The sequence below is a fragment of the Poeciliopsis prolifica genome, unplaced genomic scaffold (genome assembly GCF_027474105.1).
Source record: "Poeciliopsis prolifica strain line A6 unplaced genomic scaffold, Auburn_PproV2 SCAFFOLD003, whole genome shotgun sequence".
Lineage (NCBI taxonomy): Eukaryota > Metazoa > Chordata > Actinopteri > Cyprinodontiformes > Poeciliidae > Poeciliopsis > Poeciliopsis prolifica.
The window spans coordinates 1,597,041-1,623,924 of record NW_026562378.1 but is presented as its reverse complement, the minus strand read 5'-3'; the positions used below and the strand labels follow the sequence as shown (position 1 = coordinate 1,623,924).

The following is a 26,884-nucleotide window of genomic DNA, read 5'->3' as shown; positions in this document are numbered from 1 at the left end:
CTGAATTGGATGTTTGCATCCAACCGGAGGGCCTCTTTTTGTTTTCTCAACAGTGAGGCGTCCACCTATCCTGCTAACGGGGAGGGTGGGGGCGGGGGCTAGCGTGTAAAAGTTCTCTGACGAGCAGCAAACGCGTGCAATAAAAAGAAAAGTCGTCGTTCAAATTAGCCAATGGCGGCCTGAGAAGGACGTGTTGCTGCTCTCAGGGCCCGTAGGGGGCGGTGCTGGCCAGCGACGACCGTCCCCTCAACACCACCTGGTTTGGTTGCACACAAGCTGCAGTTTCAGTTTGTTTTATTCACCATTTTGAGTAGCTGAAGGTAAAAAATAAGAATATTTGTGTTTGGTGAGCGAAACCTGGACGTCCTCTTGTTTTCACGCGCTAGCTCGGACGGCGGAGTCGCGCGGCAGCCTCGCGCCTCTCGGTGTTGTGCAGAGCGGGAATCTTATTTCTTTTACCCCCCACCCCCCTCCCCGTTCTTTTTCTTCTCCCGTCTCTAACCTCCACAGTATTCCTGCAAAATGTCAAGACCAGTGAGGTAGGTGTTCTCGTTTCGCCTCGGTCTCTCTCTGTAAGTTAAATAGCGCCTCTCGTTGTCTGGCTTCACCGATAACGTGCACGCTCTCCACCATGTTGGCCCTAATGAGCCGCCAATGGATTCATTTCATGAAAAAATAATGGAGGTGTGTTACTGAGTGTTTTTCCTGTGGGCACGCTCTCTTTCTAACATGGATCCCAGCGGGGTGGTCTGCACGCGCAACCCGCCGCTGCGTCGTGTCTGCCTGCTGCTTTTCAAGCGGATCCATGATGAGCATTGTTGACTCTCATGTAGGCCAAGCGCAACATTCATCGGTGTGATTCAGCCAGCTCCGGTCGGTTAAACCGGGCCTGGCAATATTTTTCCCTCCGTTAACTGAGAATGAGAATATGGCTACCCATTCATCCAGGGGAGGTTCTAACACGCAGCCAAGTCGCCCCCTCCCTCGTCATAGAGGGAGAGAAAAAAAAACGTCCCCGGAGTAGGTGGTGGTTTGCCTTAGGATTTGATCTTGTTAGCGCGCATGCTGGTCATGTCGGTGCAGCACTCGCCATTATTGTCGCGTTTGCTGCTTTTTTTTTTTTTTTTTTTTTTTCTTGTGCTAAGGTAATACGCAGCCGGGTTACAAAAATGTCGTCGTGAGGGTTGAAGGGGGTGGGGAGACAAGGGGGGAAACGAGCGGGTACATTTTCAGCGCTGTAAATTAACACTGCTGGCTGATGTCACGAGGAGGCGGAGATGAGCAAAAAGTCACCACACCCCCTCCACCCCCCCGCCCCTCCAGCGCCAGATCCCTGCTGTGATGGCAGGGCATGAGGTGTCCCTGCGCTCTTTAATCCAAATTAAAATGCCCTCCAGCTTGATTAGAAGCCAGTTTGTCCCGACATACTTTCGTCTTTAAATCTTTTCTTTCTTCTGGAAGTGATGTGTTTTTTTGTTGTTTTTTTTTTTTTGCTTGTTTTTGGAATTATTGAGCAATTTCATTTTGGAGTTTGTCATAACTATAAGCTTTCATTTTTTATAATACATTCCAATTCTTTCTAAGCGCTACAAGGCACCAGGGTTAATTTTGAAAGCACATTTTAGTTTTAGTCAATTTTAGTAATCTGAGTAGTCTTTTTAGTGATACAGTTGATCCCCATCTATTTGTGGTTCATTATTTTTCGATGGAATGTAACTCCAAATTATAACTACAAGATTAGTCTATTTCTAGATTATTTTTTTTATGGAGCACATCTAAACTAAGATGAAAAAAAGCATCCCTAAAAGCTGGAATACATGGAAGCTGTGCTATTTCACACACTATTGGCTGACGTTTGCAAAGCAGCCAATCCAAAAGCAGCATTCATTTTCCTGATTGCTGATTGGCTGTACTAGAAAAGCGTGGAAATAAGGAAGACTGTAGATGTTCACTTCTGCTGTAGTGTGAAGATGGTTTCCATTGTGCATATCTATGCATTTTGAACTTTAATAATAGGTTGTAAGCGTTTTTAGAGGTGGTCTCAAGCATTTGCAGTCTTCAGCTGATGTTTGAGTTCTTAATGCTGCCACCAGGGGGCAGAGCAACAAGAGGAAGAGAGCTTGTCTTGACTATGGCAACTTAGTGGCTTTTTCCTTGAGAGGAACAAGCCTGGTGACAGCGACTCGATTGACGAATGTCAAAACTGGATGGTTTTGTTTTCTGTCCTAACAAAGTGGACCTCTGACAGGCATAAGGTAGAACTCGGAGATATGGCTGAAAAACATATCACAATAATGATTTCATATCAGTCAATAAAAATGATTTTGTTTTTTTAAAAGACAACGTCTCGCCAAACTGGTGACATAACATTTCCTGGAAACTTTTTCTCTTTTAGCAGTTATGAGGCAAAGCCTGAAACTCTTCATGAGGTGGTTGCTAGGTAACCAAAGAGCGAGTGAGTTTATTGATGCCACCAATCTTGCTGAGCTGGTCGTGAGAGGTTGAGCGGCTAAAGCCTTTCTTCTGCCTACATACCCCAGAATGCTGAGTGCTTCTAGATCTGAGACATTATCGAGCATTCTGTTGGGTGTTTTTCTATTGCTATCGATCACATCTATCGTATGTGATCAATAGACATTTTATTGATTTATTGCCCATGTCTAGTTAAGGGTGAACATCACTCTCAAAAAGAAGCTCTCTTAGAGAAAATCCAAGCCGTATACATAATGTGTAAAATAGAAAAGGCAGCTTTTTTAAAATGAGGCATTGCACGTTTTGACCTGGAGGTGGAGGTAAAACTAGACAAGATACCAAAAACCCATGAAGTGTCACGAACAGTTACCCCAAACTCAGCAAAAGCTAATTCTGATTATTACAGTGAAGATTTTAGTATTAGGCGTCATTAAGAATCAGGTGTTTTGTACTGTGAACCAGTCTTTTAATATGTGACCTCAAATATGCTTCACTGAAACACTTATTCACACACGCCTGTGAGACCAGAACAAAATGATGAAAAAAGGTCTAAAAAATAAAAACGTAACTCTTATATGAAGCACATGGAAGTTTGTGGAACGTTGCTGTTATTTCCTATCATCAACTTTTTCCATTCTAGCCATTTTTGTTGACCCGAGAAGTGGAGTGAATGAAAACAATTTAATAAATTAATAGGCAGAGGTCCACATTTATTATTCAAGCTTCACAAATGTAACAAGCATCTGTGGTTCAGCAGAACATTGAACGGTTTTACAAGTTAAAAAAAAGTATTTTGCCGTTATTGTTTTAAAGAACTAAAACATCATGTGCAAAACCAAGAATCTGACATTTTTAGCATTTTAATAGAAAATCTCCCTGTTGAAAATGCTTTGAAGTTGAACTAAGCACAAAAGTATGTCATATAAAAAGCCTGAAAACAGCAAAAGTTTGTGTACACTTCTATAAAGATCAAGTCCTTTAGTTTTTATTTTCTGCATCTGGTACAGATGTCACACCCCCACAAAGTTTATCCATGTTTCTGATGAGACTGCACTATAAGTTGTCGGCACATTTATTCTTACATTTTCTGTCAACTGACTATTGACAAAACGTACATATCTTTTTCCTTCATAAGCATTGCTATGTTTGCGCTAAGCTTTAAGTTTTTCTTTTTGTTTCAGTGATTTAAAATTTTTTTTTTTCCCCCATCATGTTTTATTATGTCTGTGGAAAGGAGAGCTAACCCAAGCCCCTCCCCCCCTATCCAGGTCATATTAGAGAAAATCTAATGTGATAATGGTATGACTTGTAATGAACAATTTAAGAAATTTTGTTGTATTTCTGTCTTTGGTTCATAACCAAAATAACCCAAATAAGGAATAATCTTGTCAATATACAGGGGACAAAAAATAAAAAATAATTATTGCCGTTGCTGCACATTATTAGAAAATCTTTCGATGGCCTTATTAGTTGCCTGATATGCCAATTTTCTTTCCAATATATATTATGTTTAATGCATGCGTAATATACACATTGCAATATTGTGTATTGCTAATGGTATTGCTTTTGGGACTGCTACATTTTGTGCAGTCCCAATTGCAAGAAAGTTTTCTTTCTTCTGTGTTCTACTGGGATATGTAGAAATATCAACAATCAAATGCTTTTGTAGCCACAAGTGGTTAGATATTAAAAGCAGTTTGTTCAAATAGTTTGTCATTTTTAAAGTTGTTTCCCCAAATATGCTCATTTATGAGAGACTGAAGAAAAACATATGGAATAGATTTCCTCTGAGTTTGTTAGAATCATTTAAATAAATATGCTTATTGCACAGGATGCTTTGGTTTGTTGTTGCCTTGGTCTTCTTTTTATAACAAGCTTACTAGCTGGGTAATAAATTACCATAATAAGAATAATGGGCAACATTCTTTTTATTTTAAACCCAAAACTTTTCCATAAACTGTCCGTCTGTCCTGTAAACAAGATCATACTGTCATCGTTCTAACTTCAGTCTTCCTGGTAAAGGCAGACTGAGGTAAAGTTGGAACTGAACTTTACCTCAGTTCAGTTCCAACTGAACTGAACTTTTTTGACAGTTTTTCATGTAGTGACAAGTTATGTTTTAGAGGCTGACTCCAATGTGTGATTGAAAGCCTGCTGAAAAGTTGCACATAAGTGACCAAAGCCGCAGCAGTTAGATTTCACTATAGATTTCAGTGTTTCCCAAACACCTAAACATTCAGGAAAACTGAGAAATTCTGAGTTACTCTGCATTTTAAATTGAATTCCAATTTGTTAATTTCCTCAATTCTATCTGTGTTCCCTGCATAGTGGAAAATCATACGACCTTAAACAAGTATTACCATCATCTTGTCACCTGTTTTGGGATACACCAGCTTTATCAGATAGACCCTGATGCATAAAGGCTCATTGGATGTGCTACTGAAACCTGGTGTATGCACAAAAAAACTGATGTTTTTAAAACCTATCCATGGTTAAAAGTCGTGTCTTCCTTTGGGGAGGAAGGGGAATTCATAAGGCTTTTATACGGAACCCCCCCAAATGGATTTCAGGGGGCAAGGGGGGTTTATTCAGTTGCTCTGCTAGAAATAAACTAAATGTTGGATTTGTTTTATTCAAGTTCCAGGGATATATACATCTCTGTAGTATATATACCTGGCTGATTTCCAACAGGCCTTCTGTTGGAAATTGGACCACAATCTTTTTTCTTTCTTTGTTTGTTTTTATTTATTTTTTTGCTTGGAATATTAACCCTTTGTTCAGATATAACATAGCCTGGTATAAACCAGCTCCTTGTTCTATGCTTTGCTTCTTCCACTGGACGACTGTTGAGAAACAATATCTTCATGCATATGTGGTCTTTAAATTTTACTCAGTCGCTAATGTTTGTTTGTGATGCATGTAAGGCACCAGTTTGACACTATGCACTTTACTATAAATTATCAGCGCTGCAAAGAGAGAACTGCCTCGCCAAACGAGGCAACTGTTCATGTTAATTCAGTATTTGGTAGTGTGGTCGACATGGACTGAATGGCTTTGTTCCTCTGCTGTCACTGCCAAAAACTACAAGCAGACTACAGTTCTAAATCAGAGCAGGAAATTAACATAATCTTTTATAACTTCTTCTGCTCGCTGATTGGCCCGGTTAATATTCTACTGGAGAAATCTAGCTCAATTGGAGAAATCGCAGGCAGAACACTGAGCGGCGATAAGAATCCAGCAGAATGCCATAGGGAGGCAGTGGTCTAGAGGCTAGAGGCAAGCTATAATAAAAGAGAATTATCAGAAGATGGTCAGAGAAAGTTGAAAGGTTTTTTTTTCTGAGGCCACAGACTGGGAAGCACTGTGCCAGCCACATGAAGGTGACTGACTGGACTCTGTGTCACGAAAGATTTCAGTGGGATCGTGTATTCTGTTTCATACAAGAGCAGCATAATTTTTTTTTATTACTAAAAATATTGGACATGTTTTTCCAGTTTCTGCCCATATACAGAGGGTTTTGTGTAAATGTGAATCAGTGGGTTCAAAACAAAAATGTAGCTATGCTAGATGCTTTGCAGCTGGTCTAAAGAAAAATGTTGGTATGAATTAGATAATCACAGATGTGCCGTTTGCCTAAATTTAGACTTAACAATGTTTTGCTATTGCCACTATTATAGCAGTTCTTGAAAGTTTGTGTTCCCCAAACTGAAGCCGTATGTCACCTAAGGTTAAATCTATACACATAACCAAATTAGTGTTGCAAGCCACACAAGGTCCAAGGTCCAGTTCAGTTCATCCGCCTCTGTCTGGCCACTGCTAGAGGTTTTTCTACCCAAATAATACAATGCACACATTCAGGCAGTTTCTTTGTTGCTTCCACTCTATTCCGTAGAGGGGAAACACAATGGTGTTAGCAGTCTCCTTCTCTCCACTTTTTATATTCTGGTATCAGGTGAAGCTTGTAAATGTACTCTGTAATCTGATCAAATGTGTATTTATGTTCACAGGAACAGGAAAGTGGTGAACTATTCACAATTCAACGAGTCTGACGATGCAGGTAACCATGTTTCTGTATGTTTCTCCATCGTTTGTCTGGTTCAAAACATAAAAACAAGCTAGCTAATGTGCCACGCATGAAATGATGGCTGGCATGCAAATGAAGTTTACGTTCTTAAACCTTTAATCTGTTTTATTAATTTGTGCCGGTTTTATGAATGCTTGTTTGTGGTTTGCTTTCATTGGAGTGAACATGTATTGTTGGAGATGAATGTTTCTCTGACACTACATGGCTGGCCCCCCACTTAGAAAATATCACACCCGCTCTGGAGTAGCTTGCTGCTTGTGCACACATTTATAGTCTTTCAGTTATTAACTCCAGATGATCCATGTGCTTCGATCAGCCTCGTATTTGGTTAGACATGCAAGGCTGTTGGAGTTGAGCAGTAATACACAGCCAGGCTGCTGTTAATCAGATGTTTACTATTCAGCATCACAGGTTAACTTTTACTGGCCAGCACTTTTTACAGCTTTTGTTTTTCTTTTTTAGATCTGGCCTGCCAATTCCTTCTTTGTGTGTTTTTTACCCATTGACACAAAGACAAAAATGGAAGCATTAATTATTTCATTAACTATGATAAAATTCCTGGTTTTCTATTATGGAGAGTAACTCCGCAGCTCTTGGTATCGTATCATTTTGCCAAATATGCCTTCATATGCATTATTATTCACAGCACTACAACAACAGATAAAATCCACAGTCTTGGGAGGTGCAGCCAATCAGCACCAAGGAAAATAAATGCTGCTCATTAGCTGGCTTCTTTGCAAATGGCAGCTAATAGCTTAGCATTACATCCAGGACAGAACTTTCTGAGCTGCATTTTCTTTAGAATATGCTTGATATAATCTACAAAAACGTGAACATTTGGGCAAATTTTACTTGAATAGTAAAACTCCACAGGAAAAACATCAGTATATAGGCGGTATTTTATAAACTTGGGGTTATATGCATGAAAGGATTACAAGACTTAGATCGCAGATATAAAAACAGTTTGTTCAAAAGAAATTGTGCTGGACTTCCTGAGCAGCACAGCACTGATGGTTCTAAGCATGACCTACAAATTGATTGAAAACAGTTGTATGTTAGTGTAACAATAGATTATAATTTAACAAAGTAAAATTCTAAATTACTTTCTGGGAGTAAATTAGTTATGAAACTGCTTGTGATCTGAGATGTTGTCCTTCCTCTCCTCTCTGTAGATGAGGAATATGCCGGCGATCGGCCCAAGAAGGTGCGCCCCGCCCCTCGTGAGCCGAAGCACAAGCGCTCGAAGAACTCACAGGACGACAGGTTGGGACACGGTTTGGCTTTGCTTCATTCTGCCGTTGGACCTGCGCTAAATGATGCTAGATTTATGAGCGCCAAGTTCAGGAACTTTGAGCAGATCGTGCTTTAATTTTGTGTCAGGCTGTTAAATACAAAGTCTGGTGTCTTCTGCTTTCTTCCAGCGAGGATTCTGATGAAAAGCTCTCCAAATCCAAAAATGACTCTGCAGGTAAGTTTGTCCAATCGGTTTGCTGAACGCATGCTCCGTGCCGAGCCGAGATCCCGACTCGCTGACTTCCCTGCATGTCGTGATGCAGATGACTTCGGCAGTGAGGAGGAAGACAACGACTTTGGAGAAGAGGAGGAGGAGGAAGCAGGCAGCGACTATGAAGAAGAGCGAGGAAAAAAGGCAAAGAAAGCCAAAGTGGAGAAGACCAGTAAGAGGGGCCCAAAGAGAAAACGGGCTGCAGGTACTGGCAGCTGCTTCTACACCCAGCTTAAAATGTTATGCTTAAGACTTTTACTGTCTGACTTGAGTTTTTTAGAAGTAGACAAACACAAAAAAACTAAATTCATAACTTTCACAAGAATTTACTTGTAAAAGTTTAAAAAGTGGTGTGCATCTGGATCCAATCCGATTAAAAGAAAAGGTATCAGCTTGTGTATAAACAGCAAGTGTGTATGAACTGAAATAATTTTTCTTTGTAAAATGAAATTTTTTTGTAAGTTGGTATCGTAAAAGGTCACAGATCAAACAGTGAGTTTATCTGCATCCTTTTCCTCCTGCCTTCATGAGTTTTTTTTCCCCCCCGTGGTAACAAGCGCCAGTCTAACAACTCGCTGTATGTACAGATGACAGTGACGATGACAAGGAAGTGAGTCGGAAGCGTACAGTGAGGCAGGCTGCTTCCAAGGCCGTGTCAAAACAGAGAGAGATCCTGCTGGGGGATGGAGGCAGTGAGGATGAGGAGCACGAAGACCAGGAGGAGTCCTATATGGACCGTACGTACAACACCAGCAGCTTCACTAATGTTTGGGCAGCAGGACAAGGATTGCATTGCCTGTTTAGTTCTAGTCTTCTAAAATGAGAAAAAACTCCAGAGAATCCAGAACTGGCCAACAGTGACCCAATATGGACAATTCCACATGCTAACCTATACAATTTTGAGACTCTTAATATAAAGTGTATTTGTCAGCGGCAACTTGATTAAAATTCTAATCGATTTCATTGCGGGGCTTTGTAATTGATTGATTGAAAGTCATTATTGACAAAATAAGCAACATTCAATTCAAAAATCCACTTTGGCTTCTAAATAATTGAATAAAAACATGAGCTCAAACTACAAAGATATTTTTTTGTTTGTTTTTTTCATACTGTCTCTTAGGTTATCAAACCATCCAATTGGAGCAAAGTTTGAAACTATCCATTCATCTTTCCAGTGTTTCAGGAACTGCTGATAATTCATGGAACTTCTTTAGAAATATGGACTGTGGACGCTGACATTAGCATTGAGGACGTCTGTGCTGCTGCTACGTGTTCAGCACTGAGATGCTTTTTTAGGCTTGAATAGTTTCGCTGACAGGTTAACACCATTTAGCATAACTTAAGCACAACAATAGTCTTTTTCTGCGTCCAATTCAGATTGGTTTCTGAAGCAGAAATTAAACCCATTGGGCCAATAGCTTTCGTCATTCATTGTCGCTTTTGTGTCAGATTTACAGATGTACCACAAACATGCAATACAAAGGTTCAGGCAAGAATGTATGTTTAAAAAAACATAAAATAAAATTATGTGTTAAGATCTGCATAATTATTTAATTAATTGAAGTTAATGTGTTGTTTTTCACCTTCTTCTGTCTCATGATGCTTTTTCTGAACCGCCTTACTGGCATGTGACAATCTCTCACAGAGCGGATAAATATTAAATGTTACATGTGAACATCAACTTCCAGGTATTTAAAATCTTATGTAGGAATAGTCAATTACATATTTTAAAAACTTTATTTTCAAATAAAATCCCCTCTTTATTTCAGAGACTTTTTTTGGTGAACATTTACTTTGAAAGTCCAACTCTTGCAGTGCCTGGTTGCCTTGGCGATTCCCACCTTTTCTGGACAGCTGTTCGACTGCATGTCAGGATTTTATTTCCTTTTTTTTTTCACAAACTAAGTTTCTGGCGTCTCTGTTCACACACACAGCTGACGAGTCTGGCAGCGACGAGGACTTCATGGTGGAGGACGACGACGACAGCGACTACGGCCGCTCCAAGAAGAAAGGAAAGAAGGTCATCCGACGGGGGCGGCTGGAGAAGAAGGAGAAGAAGAGCCCAAAGCCCCGACTAAAGGCCACAGGTAGTAAGAAAACTAGTAGAGATGCCAGTCTTTCAGTGTGTAGCAACTCCATTTCAATTTTTATTTATTTATTTTTTGTTTAGCATCACAATTTTATTCAGAAACTATGTTAATTCAAAATCTTATTTTTCCTATTGAAACGGTTTTTAGATTCCGTTTCAATGATGTGAAAACTTTTAGCAAAAGCCTTTCTGTTCCATACTGTATAATATGTTCCATCAGTTTATATTGAAACAAAAATACATTAGTTCACCATATTCTGTAACTAACAGGTTAGCTTAGCTTCCTGGCTTTTTCTTAAAAAAAGCAGTATTATGTAAAATTGACTTTTTACATAATAGAAAAGTTTATTTTTTTATTAATTACATCATGTTACAATGTTATTCCCTCATCAAGTCATAGCTGGGCTGATGTCTTGATTCTTTCGTGTGTGCAAAATGCCTGCGTGGACCAAGCCCAGATTAACAGTCCTCAGTTCATTACCCTCAAACGTTTTTGAGTTATTTTTGCCTTATAAACTGACACCGAGGCAAAGACAGTGAGCAAGAAAATTTCTACTGGGAAAATTCTAGAAATGATTGTTTTCTTATTTAAAGGAAAATCTCAAGGTACAGAATTGGTCCAGCTGCCGGCGCCACTGCACTCCAATAAAATCCTGCATAATTCTGAACTTTAATCCTAGAAATGAGTTTTATACATAAAGCAATTTATTTTAAACATGTTTATAATGAACTTTTTTCAAATTCTAAATATAAACAAATGTTATTACTTCAATGTAAAAAAATTTTATGAAATAATTTTTTTGTGCAGTTCTCCCTAATGACGATGGCTATTTTTAGAACTTGACTGATGAGGTCCCCTGGGGAGTCCGGGTCCCCTCAGGCCCTGTGTTGGTGACCCCTGCTCTATAAAATGACATCCATCTTTTTATTTCTCTTTTATTGTTCCAGCCTCTGATTACGGTCAGAACTTTTATTCCAGGCTGTAGAACAGTTCATATCATTTTTAGTGATTTGATGTGAAATTGTTGCAGGGTTTTTTTTTTTTTTTTTTTCTTTTCAACCAATGAGATAAGTTGCCCTGAGTGCTTCCCCTCTGTCCTGCAGTCACCCCCAGCCCCATGAAGGGGAAGGGCAAGGGCCGCCCCAGCACCAAGACCGTGGAGAAGAGCTCACCCAAAGAGGAAGAGGAGGAGGAAGAACCAGAGAGCCCTCTGGAGGAGGAAGAGGAGGAGGCCGCCGAGAAGAAGGAGGAGACCTCCCCCGCCCCCAAGACAACGAAGGAGTCTGCAGGAGGAGACGAGGAAGAGGAGGAAGACGAGGAGGAGGAGAATGGCTCGGAAGAGGAGGCGCCCTCTGGGGAAGACTAGAAGACGGCACCCATTCCTTCCCATCCTCCACCTCTCTCTGTCTCTCCTTCATATGTTTGTTTTCTTTTGTTGCTCTGCATTTAGGGTTTTGTTTTTCTTTTTGTATTCTTCCCCTCCTGGTGGCCTGGCTCAACGATTTGGAGAACCTCTGCTTTTTTTTTTTTTTTTTTTTTTGTCCTCAGTCAGCATCCTTGCTCCTCCATCATCCCAACGTCTCCTCCGTCTCTGTAGGACAGTGAAGCGAATGTCCGTCCTGCAGCAGAGCAGCAGCCCCTCTTTTCTCCCTGTTTTACCGGTTCAGCCCATCCCAGGTGGTGTTCGGTATCGGTAGGCAAAGCGCTGTATCTCATGCACGCCGACACGCTCCGGGGTTTACGGCCCTCGTTTCCTCTCTGCTTTGGTGTTTTTGCCACCGCTGAACGCCGTGATGAGTTTAAACACTTTATTTAAAGCATTTCTGAGCTCTCTTAAAAGTGAGGCTTGTCGGTTTTTAATCATTTTTCCTTCAGCTGGTTTTTGGAACGGTTTCTCTTTTGTACATCCAGCTATATTTTTTGTTTTGTTTTTTATTTTCTGAAACAATGCCCCCTGCATGGCTGCAGCATCCTAACATCCAATCCTTTGTGCCAGGCACCTCCACATCCTGTTTTTGTTTTTTTTGTTTTTGTTTTGTTTGTTGTTTTCAGAAAAATGCAACAAGAGGTGTTCTTTGTTTTGAGAGCTTAAAACAAGAATGTTTTTTTTCTCTCTCTCCTGTTGGTTCATTGTTCTAATTCTCTATTCAGATTTTTTTGTAATGTTTGTTTTTTAAGAAAAAGAAATAAAATGTATCTTGATTTTAAAGAAACCCCGTTGACCCTATCTAATCTGTTCAGTGGGAGCAGCTCTCTCTCTCTCTCTCTCTCTCCCATCAGCTTTAGTGGTTTCCTGTCGGTTTCCCATCACTTCGGTTCCTCAGTACTTTGAGTTGCCCACGTTAGCAATTCAAGTAGACTGGGCAGCTCCGTGTTCATTTGTCTGTCGATGCCTTAATTTTCATTCGGTTTAATTTTTTTTTTTCTTTTTCCCACCAGTGGCTCTAACATCATCCCCGAAGGCCTGAGAATGTAACGAGTCCTCACGTTTCAAACCTTTGCTGGCAAGGCGGCCGACGCCCGGCTCGAAACGAGTCACCAATTAGTCCGATCAGCAGACCATCCGAAGCCATAGACGATGTCAGAACTCGTGATTTGTAGATCAGGTGCAGCACTTGTGAGATTATCCTCTTCTGTTTGATGTCAAAGCAAAAGAAAAAAAAGAATAAAAGAATGAAGTTGCTATTGCGGTCTTGGGGACAATGTTTTCGTACGGGTCATCCTGAGGTCGCAATAGAAGTTCGTCCCAGCCAGGTCGGTTCCGGGCGCCGGAACCTTCGTTCACAAGCACATTTGATTGTTTCCCGCCTGTCTGAGACAGCAGGTCAGTGTTTTTCTACGTTCAGGTCCCTGAATTGGCACCGAGTCTTTACAGTCCAGCCGTTTTTAAAAACTTGGAGATTAAAAAAAAAAAAGAGGCTCCTCTCTTCTCCTACTGGAGGCCCGTGGTCCTGTTCCTCTCTCATCCACTCTTCAACTTTTCTCTGTTTTTACTTTTTTGTTTGGTTTCTTTTTAATCTGCGTTGAGTTGTTCTGGCAATGTTAATGTAAGCTGACTTGTGATTCCTACGGCGACCGGGCAGTGAAGCTTTTGTCAGTCTAGTGGGGGTAAAAAAAAGGAACACTGAACTCTTCAATCTTTTTGCATGTTGTGGAAAAAGTGCGAAGCGATGATGTTGAATAAATGCTGGCAGTAGCAACATTGTGGTCTAAAGGAAAAGTATTAAACAATGTTGATAATGTTTTGGTTTCCCAGCTTCTAATAAAGGCAACCTACTTTTTATACAGATTACCTGCTTGTCTCATGACCTTCAGCTCTGTGTGAATGGCTACTAGTGTGTGAGATGTTTGGTTATTTAGAAACTTATATACAAGGCTTATTTGTAACAAAATGCAGAGATAAAGATAACATGATAAATCACTTAAATGTGAACCCTGTTCACTTGTAATTGCTTAGTAGAATGTTTTAGACAGGATATGCTCACATCCCTTAAAAATATGAACTTCATGGACCTAAATTTAAGTCCTTAAAATGTCTGTATTTTAAAAGGTTAGTTGGTTGTTTTTCCCCAAGTCTTTTTGTCTTGACTAATTTATTTAACCCTATATATCCTAGGTATTTATTTATTTTTTCTCATGGTACTTTTCTATCAGGCAAAAGTTCTATGGAAGCACATTACTGCTGGAAGCTCCCGCGAAACGGCTTTTAACAAACCTGTGCTAGTTAGCTACGTTCATTATGTCTTTCATTAGAAACTGCACATTTCTCGCCAGTTGGCTGGTCGAAGTCGGTTTGTTTCTGTGGAGATGTCGGTCTTAAATTTCTTTCACAGTGGTCGTAAAAAATGTCTTAAATTTGAGTCGGTGAAACCCGCAGAAACCCTGTTGAGGTTGCAGGAGTGTAGCAGTTGTGGGAACGTGAAAAGTTGTTTTCTAGTTTTTACAAGTGAAAGTGATCTGCTTTTGTAGCATCTATAAAAAGTGTGCTCTTTGATGTTTTACCATTTTCATTGATTTCACAAACCAATCAAGATCAACAAAATTTGACTTTTTTAAAATTTTATTTACAAAACAAAGTTCAACAAACCCTGAAATGTCAAAGTGAAAGCCGATTTCCTCAACATGATGGCAATTATTTAACCTACAGTAAGTGCATTAGTCTGTGTGAATAGGGGTCAACCAGGCTGTACATTATTTTGATATTTGAACATCTTATATGAAGCTTTCGATCTGATCATTGATGGCTCATTAATAAATTTCTGCTGAGTCCTCGCTCCATTTACAGAACTTAAAGCTCCACGGCACATGCTGTACTGTGTGTCAAATAAGTTTTTAAAATATTCTTCTGCATGAGGAGTAAAAGCGAGTGATACCCCACCGTGCACTGTTGCTAAGAAACCACACTCCTTGTGTGCTGCATTATGCTGCAGTCTTCTCCTCCATATGCTCTGCTTGGCTCGTAGGGATCAGCTTTCACCAGAATCTCAGTCAATTAAGATGAATTTACTAATTCATTTATAAAACCTTTTCCCACTACCAGCAGTTTGCGGTTGGTGCCACTGGAAGGAGTTTAGTTATTCTAACACGACATTCATGGGTTGGCGCTCTCTGGCAGTGTGAGCGAGGATGCTGAAATATCCCCAGTAAAGGATAGCTGTGCTCTTTGAATGTCAACATTTTGAAAATCAACTGATCTTGGCAGGACCAAATGTTTTCTGTTAACAAATGTGACTTCAGTTTTTACTGTTGTAAGAATATTATGTGAGCAAGCCTCTGGAGAAGCTCTTTGAAATGATCTGACCCATCAACATGGCAGCCTGGACCTTTGTCTATTGAGAGACTATTGGAAGACTGCGCTGAGATTTAAAATTTCAGCCAATCATTAAGGCTTGACAGACGCAACGCACCTGTTTAGCAGTTTAAAGCTTGCCAGAAGTTGCCTGCGCTGTGAACAACCGTCCTCCACAGAGAGATGTGCCAAGCTGAACAACATGGCTGCAGATGTTAATTCAATATTCACAAGGGTGATTAGCTTAGTTCACTTCCCCCATTACCATTGCTAAATTACAGGCAGACTTTACAATTTTAAAACGGCGGCGAAAATCAGCGTCGTCGTTTGCAGCTTCTTCTGTTTGCTGATTGGCCTGGCAGAAATCCTACTAGAGGAATCTGACTCCATTGGAGAAATCCTAGACGGAGCTCTGAAGGGAGATGAGAATCGAGCAGAATTGCTTAGACAGGTAATGACCAATCCATGAATGGTCTCTCATGAGGAAACTGCTGCTGAGAACACGGCTGCTAAAAAGTCAGATTGCAAATCTGTTATGTTCAACATATCGGAGAGAATGGCAGAAAAAATTACCATCACATTAATTTGATGTCTTTAAAGTACATGAAGAGATTTGATGGCAGTTTCAGCATTCCACAGAGACATGAAAAAGCAAATCTGAAAAACAAAAGTTTATTACACAAAACACAACAAGCGTGTCACTGGTAAGGATTTTTGGTACCAGTTTGTTTTCTCATGGTTTGTAAGGTATCTTGAGATAATATTGTGAATTGGTGCTATATAAATAAGCTGAGTAGAAAAATATTAAATTGCTCATAATGTGTAAAAATGCCAACTTTTGTGTAATAATAAAAATAATATGTGACCAGGCTTTAAAGTTCTTAGTAATTTGATTCTGATTAACTTTTTTCTGTTACTTCTTCGGAGCTCACTGAGTGTTAGGAGATAATTTCATGAAAGCATGAAATTGTGTTTGTTTGGTTTTTTTTTTGTTTGCTTGTTTTTGTCCAAAGACTTGACCTTTGGTGTGCTCACCATGATTAGATGAACACACCTAAATATGGTAAACATCCAGTGTTAAGAAACAGAGTTAAAGTAAATTTCAATCCTCAAACCGCTTGTTTTCTGTTTAATGTTTTTTCTCATTTCTAAGTTCTGTTTTCCTAGTACAGATGATTTGTTATAGATTTGCTTTTGAAACTGTGGCTGCTTTTGGCTCTACTCAACCACCAGAGGGCGCCTTTGCACAGTTCTGTTAAAAACATGTTCTTAGTGTTATCTGGTAAGGACGTTTCAAAAAGGCTGTTGTTTATTTCTATAGATAATTTGGGACCAATGCTGTAAAGAATGGAGGGAAAAAAGTTACTTTCTGAAACTATACTTGGTACACGTGTTCACACCAAGGAGCTAAGAGTTGGAGTAGTGTAGTCCTCAGTACAGACGTGATCCAAAACATACAGTCAAATCAACAGAAAAGTTCAGTAGACACAAAATCAACCTTCCTCCATAACCACCCAAATTTGCAGTGAGGAATATGATGTGTTTATTATTATCTTCACAAAGCTTTTTAAATCCGCCTCAAACTGCACCTCTCTTCAAAAGATTGATCGACATGTTCAGTCAAAGAACATTGAGCATCAAGACGTCTGAAGAATTGAGTGTAAATTAGCTCTTCTTTTCCCAACAAGCTCACATTATTTTCTTGGTGGCTGGAGGAGCAAAACTGATTGTTCTTCAGCAAAAAAAAAAAAAGATTTCCTACAGTTTTCTTTTCTTTTTTTATGTTGAAGGGTGCAATATTTTCATTGCACTTTTCTCTCCTTAACAGCCCTGAAGCTGACTTTAAAATAAACTTTGTTAGCCTGGATAACTGGCTGTGGTGTAAACCTCTGAGTTGTAAAGATTCAGACCATATTTACAAACGGATGATCTGCTTTTACAGAGCAATACCTTGTTCTCATGAAGGTTTACTTTTTTTCATTTGTCTACATAGGGTAAAATATCAATTGCATGCGTATAAGTACTTTGCATGTACTTTTGCAGAAGGGCTCCGTAACAGAAAGTACAGCCGTAAGGACTCAATCAATGCAGTCATAATAGCTATAACAACAAAAACAGTACATTCATTTGGATTAAAGTGTCCTCTTTTAAAGGGATATGTCTGAAATCCCTTGTTGTGTTCCCAATGGCTACGTTACATGTAGCCCATGAAATATGGGCTATGTGTAACAATCAATAATAGTGTCCGTAATTAGATAAGTGTATTGATCCATTTAAACAGATCTTCAGTCCAGGCCTGTTTAGTCTGTGTTAATCAGTCCAGTTCGTTTCCCTACAAAGTCTGGTTCATTTGGGGAGGTGTGAAAATGTAATCAAACTCTGATCCGCCTACACTCCTGGGTCTTGGTTCGGTTGAAGTGAACTCTGTTGTGGTTCGAGTGAACGCCAAGCGAACTGGAGACCGCTGCAAAAGCAGGAAGCAGACTGTAGCGAGGGGCATTCTGGGTAAATAAAATCAAAGCAAATGCTCATCTAATGCTAGTGGCATAAACGGCTCGATGTCTTTTGCCAAAGACGAAAGAAAAAGCCTGCGACCACGAGAATCTGACAGCGTTCCATTTTTTATGCTTACAATAAATATTGTGTTGGAAGGAAGTTGCGCTCAGTGTCTCCTTCAGTGGTTGTTCGTGCAGCACCAATGCAGGCGAGGGGGTAAACAAGTTTTTCAAAGGGTTTGGTTCGTTTGATACAGTCCAGTGTGAAAGAGAACCGCACCAGCTGAAAATGTAACACATGTTGCAGGTTTGGTCCCCAAACAGTCTACTGTTCTATGAGGAGTCAAAACACCAAGGAGTCTCTGCTTGGTGAAGACTAATCTATCAATCGTGTTTAATCAGTATGAAGTCAAGAGTCAAAATGTTATCCCATTTTTTGTCATGCTGGAGGCACAGAGAAGAAAACAGAGGCCTCAAGGTGACTAACATTTATTTACAACGAGAGAGAGAGCTGCTCCAGTAGCCTATTTGTTGGTTGCTCTGGTCTTGGAGAACAGCCTGGAACATGGTTTCCGTTGACAGAAGTATTGCTGTTTTCATGTAGCTCAGTAACGCCACCATAACAACAGCTCCAGTTCTTCACTTCGCTCATTATCTTGAGGTTTTCAGCCTGCTTTTGGACAACACATGGCAGGCAGACTTTCTCGAACAGTAGCCAATCAGAGCCTTCCTCTTAAGGCGAGCCTCCGTAGCGCTTGACCAATCACAGACGCGGAACGAGACCCATGCCTCCGAGTTGTGCAGCGATGTGGTCACGTGACGTGTGGAAGAGGAATGCCAACATGGACCCGTGGCAAGGACGGGATGTGAGCGCGCGGCCACAATAACACGACGGAGGAGAGCAGAAAACAGCGAGAGGACGAAGAACGGTCGACGCTCTGCCGAGCCTCGTCCCGGTAACACACGGTAGGTCGAGCTGGGGCGGCCGGGGGACTCCTGCTCGGCTCTCCTGGAGACTAACAGCAGTATAAGTAGAGCTGTGTGTTTTTCCCCCCTTTTTGACCCAGCCGAACTTGAAACTCGTGGATTCCTCCGCTGTGTAAGCACGCGGCTGGCTTCTCCTCGTCAGACAGCTGCATTCGGGTCGGTTTTCTCCGCGGCTCTCGGCTCTGTGTTGTTTTGACCGGGGCTGCGGTCGCTTTACCATATGCTGGTGGGCGCGTCGTTGCGGGCCGTGTTCCCCCTCCCCAGCTCCACGCAGGCCCTGCTGCAACATGTGGCCCGGCTGTCTGACAGCAACAACCACCATTCCGACTCATAAGCAGCTTCCCACTGTAATCATAGCTGGTTATGCTGATCTGTGCGGAGTGGGTTAAGGGTGGAGGAGCAGCAGGGGGTCCTCTAATCCGAAACAGCCTCCATTAGATGAGCGTATTGATCTGTTCAAAGCGAAGCTAAATGTTACAGGTTCACCAATGAGCTATGTAACTAGAAGGTCCTGTAGGTGGCTCTCGTTCAAAACGTCCTGTCTGGTTTGCCAACGAGGCAGCAGAAACTTCCAAACTCTCTTGCTGTTACTGTAGCCCACTTAGCTGTGGTTAGTTTGGTTCATCACAAACTCATTCAGTCATGGTTGAAAGTAAGTGCACCCTCTGAGTTTGGAGGGAATATGCACTTACAAGGTGCAAGTTAACAGAAGATGTTTGGTGGCGACCCGCCCCAACGGAGAGTTTATGTGAAAACCATCTGAATATTGACTGATTCCAGCAAAACTTGTTTTTGTGACAGGCCCAGTTAAGCCAATTATTTATAGACTATGATTAATCCCTGGACTAACTGTGAAGCTGAAAATTGAAATGGATTTCTTCTTTAACTTTGTAGCAGTCAGCAGAGGGTTTTCAAACGTTGCTGGTATTCGGAACTGTTAATAATTTGATTAAAACCTGTTTCTTCGCAATCAGGCCGGGTTGTGACTCCATCCACAATCGGGATTTTCCTGCTAAACAAAACCAAAGGTGTTTTATTGTTTTGTTTGTTTAACTTGGAGATTTTAATTAGGCTTGTTTTAGGACAGGACTCTCCTTTTTAGTCTGCACTTACTGGAGAAAACCGTAGAGTCGTTGCAGTAGAACACGATCTCTGTTCCAGAGGTTCTTGCAGCTCCTATAAAGTGTTGCTGTCATGTTTTTTTTTTTTTTTGGAACAATCCAGACCCGTTTCAGCGTCCTCATCGCTGCGAAAATATGTCCCATTTCAATAATGTTGTTGTCTTGAATTTGAGTGAATGTTTGCTTTTGCAGCCACCAGAACACTGAAATCCTTCTGTGACTCGTTTCCCTGCAGGTTTCTGTGACTTCCTCCCCCGGGTGGTTTTTTTATTTTCAATGGTGTCCCTCAGCAGCAGAACACTGACTGTGGAGTCTGAGTTGTTCAGGGACAGCAGCAGCAGCCTGATCTCCTTCTCAGTGGAGGATGCGGTGTGCTTGCGCTCCTGCGACAGCCCTGGGGCCTTCCAGCAGGTGGCCCTGCACGGCTCCAGCCCTGAAGGAGAGGAGGAGGAGGACGAGAGCGAAGGCAGCAGCCGGCTGGTTCATCGAGGCGCGACGGACGACGGGGGAGTGGATTATCAGGAGCCTCGGATGCCGGAGTTTTCTTTCACCCCATCTTCGCCGTTCTCTCCCACCCTGGAGGACATAGAGGAGTTTCTGAAGGAGAAGATGGAGCAGGTGAGGGCGGACATGATGAGCAACAGAGAGGAAGATTCTCCATCATCTGCTGTACCCTCGGCTTCATCAACAGAGACTAAAACTGAGCCATTAGTTGGTGCTTCCCTCTGCACTTCCTCTTCGGAGACTCCCGAGGAAGAGAAAGAGAAACACGCCCCTATCCAAATTGACCTGTCGCCTCCTAGTCACCCAAGCCCCCCTCCAGCCACGGTGACCCCGCCTGTGCTCCTCAGAGCTCCAGTGGTTCTCCAGCTGCAGCCGTTACCTCTGGCCCAGCCTCAGGCCCCCGCTGGTTCTCCTCCATCGGCCCCAAGTGGCATCTGGCTCACTCACCTGGTCATGGGGCTCCAGGGTGCTACGGCTCCAAATCTCACCCTGGTGACCCCCCAAATGTCCTCCACGCCCACCACCGCCACCACCAGCGGCCTGTTGCCACTCAGCAGCGACAACAAATCAGCAGACCAGAAGTATGTGAAGATCGCTCCTCTGCCCATCACTACAAGGACTCTGGAGATCACAGCGGTGGGGAGCGGCCCAGGCGCCGCCCTCCTGAAGGCAGCGGCCCCCCGGGCAAACAGGGCGTCACCCACCGAGAGGGTCCACAAGTGCTCCCACCCAGGCTGTGGGAAGATGTACACAAAGAGCAGTCATCTTAAGGCCCACTTCCGCCGGCACACAGGGGAGAAGCCGTACACCTGCAGCTGGCCAGACTGCGGCTGGAAGTACGTCAACCTCAGATAAGATTCCTTCAGTTTTAGCACAAAGTCCTCCTGATTGTTGGAGGTCGACAATTTGAACCTGTTTAGATGTTACCATTGTTCTCTGCACAATAGCTCTAACTCAGTCTTCTTGAATGAAAGCAGAACTTAAAACTCAGAACAGGAGATTTATGTCCTTTTCAAATGAATTTGGGTCTGAACATTAACTGGACCATTTTAACACATTAATATCTTTTAACACCAGAGCAGCGTGTCAAACAAACTTTATATTTATTTTCATTTCATATTATTTAACCAGTTATTTTGATTGAGAACAAATTCTCATCTTCAACAGCGACTTGTTCAGAAAACATTAAAACATCGTCCAGAATAACATGCAGTCATAAAAGAGAAAAAGATAAAAATTCAACATGTTGACGTGAACAAAAGTTTTAAATGAAAAGGAGTACCTGGAAGAAGAAGCAATCTTGCATAGTTCAATCTATCCCTCAAAAGTCAATTTGCATAAGCAAACTAGCATCAATCAAGCATCCATATATATCCCTCTATAAAGGAAGTACATACATAAATATATAAAATAACAAAAAAGAAGATATATTATCTTTGTACTAACTTGTATTGACACAGCAATCTATGGTCATTAGACCATGACAGTATTTTATGTTATTTTCTTAATTTAGTTTTAATTTCTTAGTATATAAATAAACTTTGGACACTGTAAAAGTGACCAGTATGGAGTGTCAAGGGAGAAAAGTTCACATTGTATATTATTATTCTTTGGCAAGACATTTATTATTATTATTATTATTATCATTATTAAACCTTTATTTTACTAGGATATAGGGAAAAAAAACCTCAATTGAGATTACACAAAATGTCACGGTTAAAAGAAAACGACAAGCTTTGAAAAAGAAAAAAAAAACAGGTACATGTCATTGAATCAATCTTTTAGTTTGAATGTCAAAGCTCTAAACAAGATTAATTTAGTCTGTTGTTGTTTATTGTGTTAAGGTCCAGGAAGAGGGAGCAGAGTGAACATAAGCCTTCTTCTACCCAATGCAGAAATGTTTAATATATGCAGAGGAAATATTTCAGCAATGTTAGTGAAGGAATCACTTTAACAACTGTCTGCAAATAAATGTCGATTAGACAGATTAGTGTAGCCACCTGCTGCCTATTTGAGTCATTCTCACAGTCGCTTAAGCCATCAGTTAGCTGCTAATTTGTCATTAAATTAGGCTAAATATGTCTAATTGACCCCAAATTTCCATATTTTATGTTGAGCTTTGCTATTTCTCATTGGTAAACTTTATCAATAAAGTTATACTGCTATTGTTACATTGTCAGTACTAAAGTTTTCATGGTTAGTTCAGCATTCACTTTACAGCACAAGAATGGTTTATATGGTTTAAACCAGAAAAATTGAGGTGAGGATGAAAGTGTAGCTGTGGCTTGAATGTTTCCTACCAAATTGGAAAGAGTTGACAGGATGTGATGTTTCTCTTGATTCGCTGTATGGTTTAGCCTGACAGTCTGGTCCATTTGGCAAGAGACAATCAGAATCATGGATCTGGATCAGGATCTGAAATAAGCTCTAGAAACAGAAACCTGGCCAGTTCCCACTTGTCAAACTGTGTGATCCAGTGAAGGTTTTATTCCACAATGATACATCTGCAGCAGCGATGGACTGCAGCAGCGATGGACTGCAGCAGCGATGGACTGCAGCAGCTGTCTATCAAGACGCTAACGTATGGCTGGTCATGTGACCCTAAAACCACGCGAGAACAGACACACTGAATGGCGTTTGTTCTTGTTTATTTTTGTGCTCAAAAGAAATCAAGGAAAAGAGGATTTTATTTTAACATGAATCTTTAAGTAAAAATAACTAAAAATGAATATAACAAAAAAGGAAAAGATTATCCTGGTTACAATTACATTTTACAATAATTTTATAAAGAATCCTTCCCTCAGTATTTACTGTTTGGTTATATTACTTGAATATTAACATGTTAAAGGTCTGGTTAGATAAGACCACAATTACAGCATCTGTAATTTTCCACTGTGAAACATGGTGGTGGCAGGTTCATGCCGTAGGAAAGCTTTTTTTCTTCTCACAATCTGAGTTTTGGCATTACTGTAAAAGAAAAATGAGTAAAAATTTCAAGTCTGTAAAGTTGCTAAAGTGACGGTGAAAAAAAAAACTTACAGCTTGAATTGGAGCAGACGATGATTTTACACAGTATTAACTCAGTTGTTGAATACAAGTGCATGCCACACTTTGCTGAAATTCTGTAAACTTTACTGCTTTAAGTTGTGTAATATCTTCCTCACCCTGACCTCTGGCTCTCACATGCCCAGGTTCTCCCGATCAGACGAGCTATCTCGCCACCGCCGCTCTCACTCGGGCATCAAACCATACGAGTGCACTCTGTGCGAGAAGAAGTTTGCCCGCAGCGACCATTTAAGCAAACACACAAAGGTCCACCGCAGCTCCCGGCCCAGCAGGGTGATCCGATCCACTGTGTGACCACTCTGGGTCTGTGTGAACCAGGTCTGGGGCTCAGGCTTCTCTCAGGACTTTTTGGTGCTTTCACAAGCAGAACTTTCCGAAGAATCCGGAGAGCTGGCTGTTGTTTCCCCCCGGCCCCTTTTGGTTTCCTTCCTTTCTCTTTCTCTCCACCATTCTCCTGTAAATTGTTGCATCTGAGGAGTTCACCTTATACAGAGCAATCAGCCACCTCAGGAAAAACTGAGCCGAGAGAAGACTTCCTTTCATTTTCACGCACATCGCAGGAGACAGTCTTCCAGAGGCCCCTCTTCCAGCCACTGCTTGCACTACTGCTCCTGGAGCCTGGAACTCCCAGCAGCTTTAGGAAGAGGGACACTAATCAATAATGGGAACATCTATACTTGTATAATTTCTCCTCTTTACATCTGCCAGTTGTCCCTCTTCCTTGAAGCCAAATTTCAGGGTTCACATGCACAAGAAGCATCTAACGTTTTCCTCTTCTGTGTCCCGGTTGGTGTCATGCGATCCAGTCACAAGGGTTGGATGGTTATGCTCCTTGTGGCAGCGCTCAGTCCCGGGTGCAAGTATGAACAGCAAAGCAGAAGACGCAGTTCAGAGCTGCCATCGCATTTCAGAGACAATCAAATTGTACCAAACTCTGGGCTTTGCTCAAAATTCTGTAAATCTGTGCTGAAATTCCCAAGTTAGTATTTTATGCAATCAATGCTGGCCTTTCGAAGCATTCACCCAATCATGAGCCACTTTATCTGGACTTGAATGCCCAATCTCGATCGCGGCCTTTTGTCATGATCACCAACTTGTCTTTACCCCATTGTTGTGTTGTTGTCTGATGACTGCTCATATTTAACTGTGATTCCCAACAGGGAGGTTTGCCAAACCAGAAATCCCTGTTCCGGTCCCGCAGGAGAGTGAAAGTGACACTCTCGGTGCTTGACCGTGTATAAGCTCCTTGTTACCGGCAGATCAATGTGCAGCCGACTTCTGTGGCCTCGAGAACCGGTGACATGAAACACTGCTCTTACTTTATTACAGTAGCACTTACTGTAACAATCATTATGTTGAATTTTAGCAGCAACAAAAGCTAGTAGTTTAAATAGATGAAAAAGCAGCTGAGATCTGTCCAATCATGTGGATTGGCATTAGGCATGGGCCAGTTAAAGGTGTTAGGGTATACCATGTATCTCTGACTTAGGTCAGCCACAGGATCTCCTTTCAGTGGGTCGTTATCATCAGATGTTTAAACTACCACAACTGACTGACTCTTTTCAGTGCAAAGGAGCATCAGCTAAACTATTTTCTATTATTTTAAAGTTCTTTTAGGGTTTTTTTTTCACACTTAATAGGACTCTGTTCGATTGGGGACCAAAACAGTATCATTTGTTCGGTTTTGAGCTGCTGTGGTTCGCTTTCACACTGCACTGTGTCAATCGAACCAGACTCTTTGAGTTCGACCTCCCTCGGCCGGGTGGCGCAGTATTCAGGATCACTGAAGGAAACTAGAAAACCTCCAAAAAAGACACTGAGCGTAATTTTCTCCTTCACAAAATGAAAACAAAAATGGAGTGGTGTCAGATTTTAGCAGCTATGTCTAGCAAAAAGACAAAACCGCTAGCGGTAGACTCACAGATTTGTTCTATTTGTATTTACCCAGAATGCCCTGTGCTGTATTCCGCTTCTTGCTTTCAGAGTGGTCTCTGGTCCGCTTGGCATTCACATATGAATTTGAACCATGTCAGAGTCACTAATCAAACAGAGACCTCTGTTTGTAGGCGAACGAGAGTTTGCATCACAATCTGATTAAATATTCACTCATACCCAAACAAACCAGACTTTCAAGGCATTCGGACTGATCAGGGCCGGTGGGCATGCACCCTTCATGAAAAGCCAGGTAAAGTGTTGGGGTGACTGAAGTTTTCTCTGACCATATGGCGCGTACAGGAAAGCAGTGCTGCCCTTCCCCCACGAGTTGCTGTACATATCCAGTCAGCTGGCTTATTGAAGGCATTTCTTTTTTTCATAATGATCAAACAGACAAATGTAAATGTCTTGGAAGCAAAAAGAGAAAAGGTCAGACTGGGTGTGGAAGCTGAAGCAGCATTCTTCATTACTCTTGTCAAGGTGTATTCACCACATCTGGGATGCTGCTTTGAAATAAATGGGTTTTTCTGAAGATATTTGTGTTACTACCATGAAATATGGTGTTTATTTATAGTTATACCATGAGTCTCGTACTGGCCCATGCCTCATTAGAATACTATAATGTGTACACAATACAGAGGACAAGATAACACATGTACAGTTTGTTGCCTTGATATAATACATGTTTTTTTCTTTTTGTTAATTCAAAGAGGATTTTCAATCAGTGCATTAAGCTATTTAGTCGTGTTCCTTGAGAACTGTTTGGTCCATTTTGTAAAACTTGATTGTAGCGTGATCAGTGTGTGGAATGTAGGACAGTTCATAGTTTGGGATTATGACTCCTACTCTGCCCATCCACAAAACCAATAAGCTAAAACTGCTGGTTTTTAAGTGCACTTGTGTTTGAAGAAATGAGCTGCCATCGGCTCTTCTGGGAAATGTATCGGAACCATCAAATGCGAAACCAAAACAAAGCCACATGCTTTTACAGAAGGTTAAAACATTTGTTCTTGGATCTCAACACTTTGGTGCTTTGCGACCTACCAGTGCTTCACAATAACCCTCTGCACACACGAAAGTGGGAAACTTTTACACACCTGGCTCGTTTGTGCAGAACCAGCACATGCACTTACTACTAAAAACTAGCTAGACTACTCTAGCATAAGCTCAGCAGACATCGGTGCTTTCGGGGTCAGACGTACAGCCCTTGTTCGTGTAGCAGCCACTTAACAGCAGCCATCGTCACCTCTGTCTCCCACAGCATTTAGCGTTCTTTTCAGGTTTCATAGTGCAAACAAGCTGGCGGTGGAACAGACAGACAGGCAGGCAGGCGTGCTGATCCGTCTGAACTGGAGCTGTCTGTCTTTGTGTCTGAGCCTCCCCAGGCTGCTTCTACTGACCTACATCCAGACCTGTGTCCTAATCATCATCAGATTCTCTTTTTATCCCGCTCACGCCTGTGTATCTGGTCGAGCAGACAACCTGCCTGTGCGTATGTGTTTGTAAAATTTATACATTTATAGATGTATACACACACTCGCATATATGCACACTCGGATACACGGTTTTCTTTAGTTTTCTTTTTTTTTAAATATTAAATATGCTATTTTCCTATTTGCAAAAATAAAATTGACACTTAAAAATGACCAATGGTGTATTCTATCATTTGTATATATGTGTATATTCACACACATCTGTGTGAAAAGATTCCTGCCCCTTCCAGATTTCTTCTATTTTTGCTTCTTTGTCACACTTGAAAGTTACAGATCATCAAGATATTGTAATATTGGACAAAGATAATCTTAGAATATATACAGTATATAAGAAGAGTATTCAA

At 41.3% G+C, this 26,884-nt stretch overlaps 2 protein-coding genes across 4 annotated transcripts; both read left to right on the top strand.

Moving 5' to 3' along the window:
* Positions 1-217: 217 nt before the first annotated feature.
* nucks1a (nuclear casein kinase and cyclin-dependent kinase substrate 1a) lies at positions 218-13,433 on the top strand. 3 transcript variants are annotated; one of them, XM_055027290.1, is made up of 8 exons: positions 218-539; positions 6,480-6,529; positions 7,729-7,819; positions 7,978-8,024; positions 8,113-8,265; positions 8,648-8,797; positions 9,995-10,147; positions 11,254-13,433. In XM_055027290.1, the coding sequence occupies exons 1-8, from the start codon at positions 523-525 to the stop codon at positions 11,514-11,516; spliced, it is 924 nt and encodes a 307-aa protein (XP_054883265.1). In that variant the 5' UTR covers positions 218-522; the 3' UTR covers positions 11,517-13,433. The 3 variants fall into 3 exon arrangements, with proteins under 3 accessions (XP_054883265.1, XP_054883266.1, XP_054883263.1); XM_055027288.1 differs by lacking the exon at positions 218-539 and having other exon boundaries at positions 6,171-6,529; XM_055027291.1 differs by lacking the exons at positions 218-539; positions 8,648-8,797 and having other exon boundaries at positions 6,147-6,529.
* Positions 13,434-18,052: 4,619 nt separating this feature from the next.
* Positions 18,053-26,693, top strand: si:ch211-117k10.3 (Krueppel-like factor 15). The gene is made up of 3 exons (XM_055027439.1): positions 18,053-18,400; positions 19,778-20,882; positions 23,238-26,693. The coding sequence occupies exons 2-3, from the start codon at positions 19,819-19,821 to the stop codon at positions 23,404-23,406; spliced, it is 1,233 nt and encodes a 410-aa protein (XP_054883414.1). The 5' UTR covers positions 18,053-18,400; positions 19,778-19,818; the 3' UTR covers positions 23,407-26,693.
* Positions 26,694-26,884: the final 191 nt, after the last annotated feature.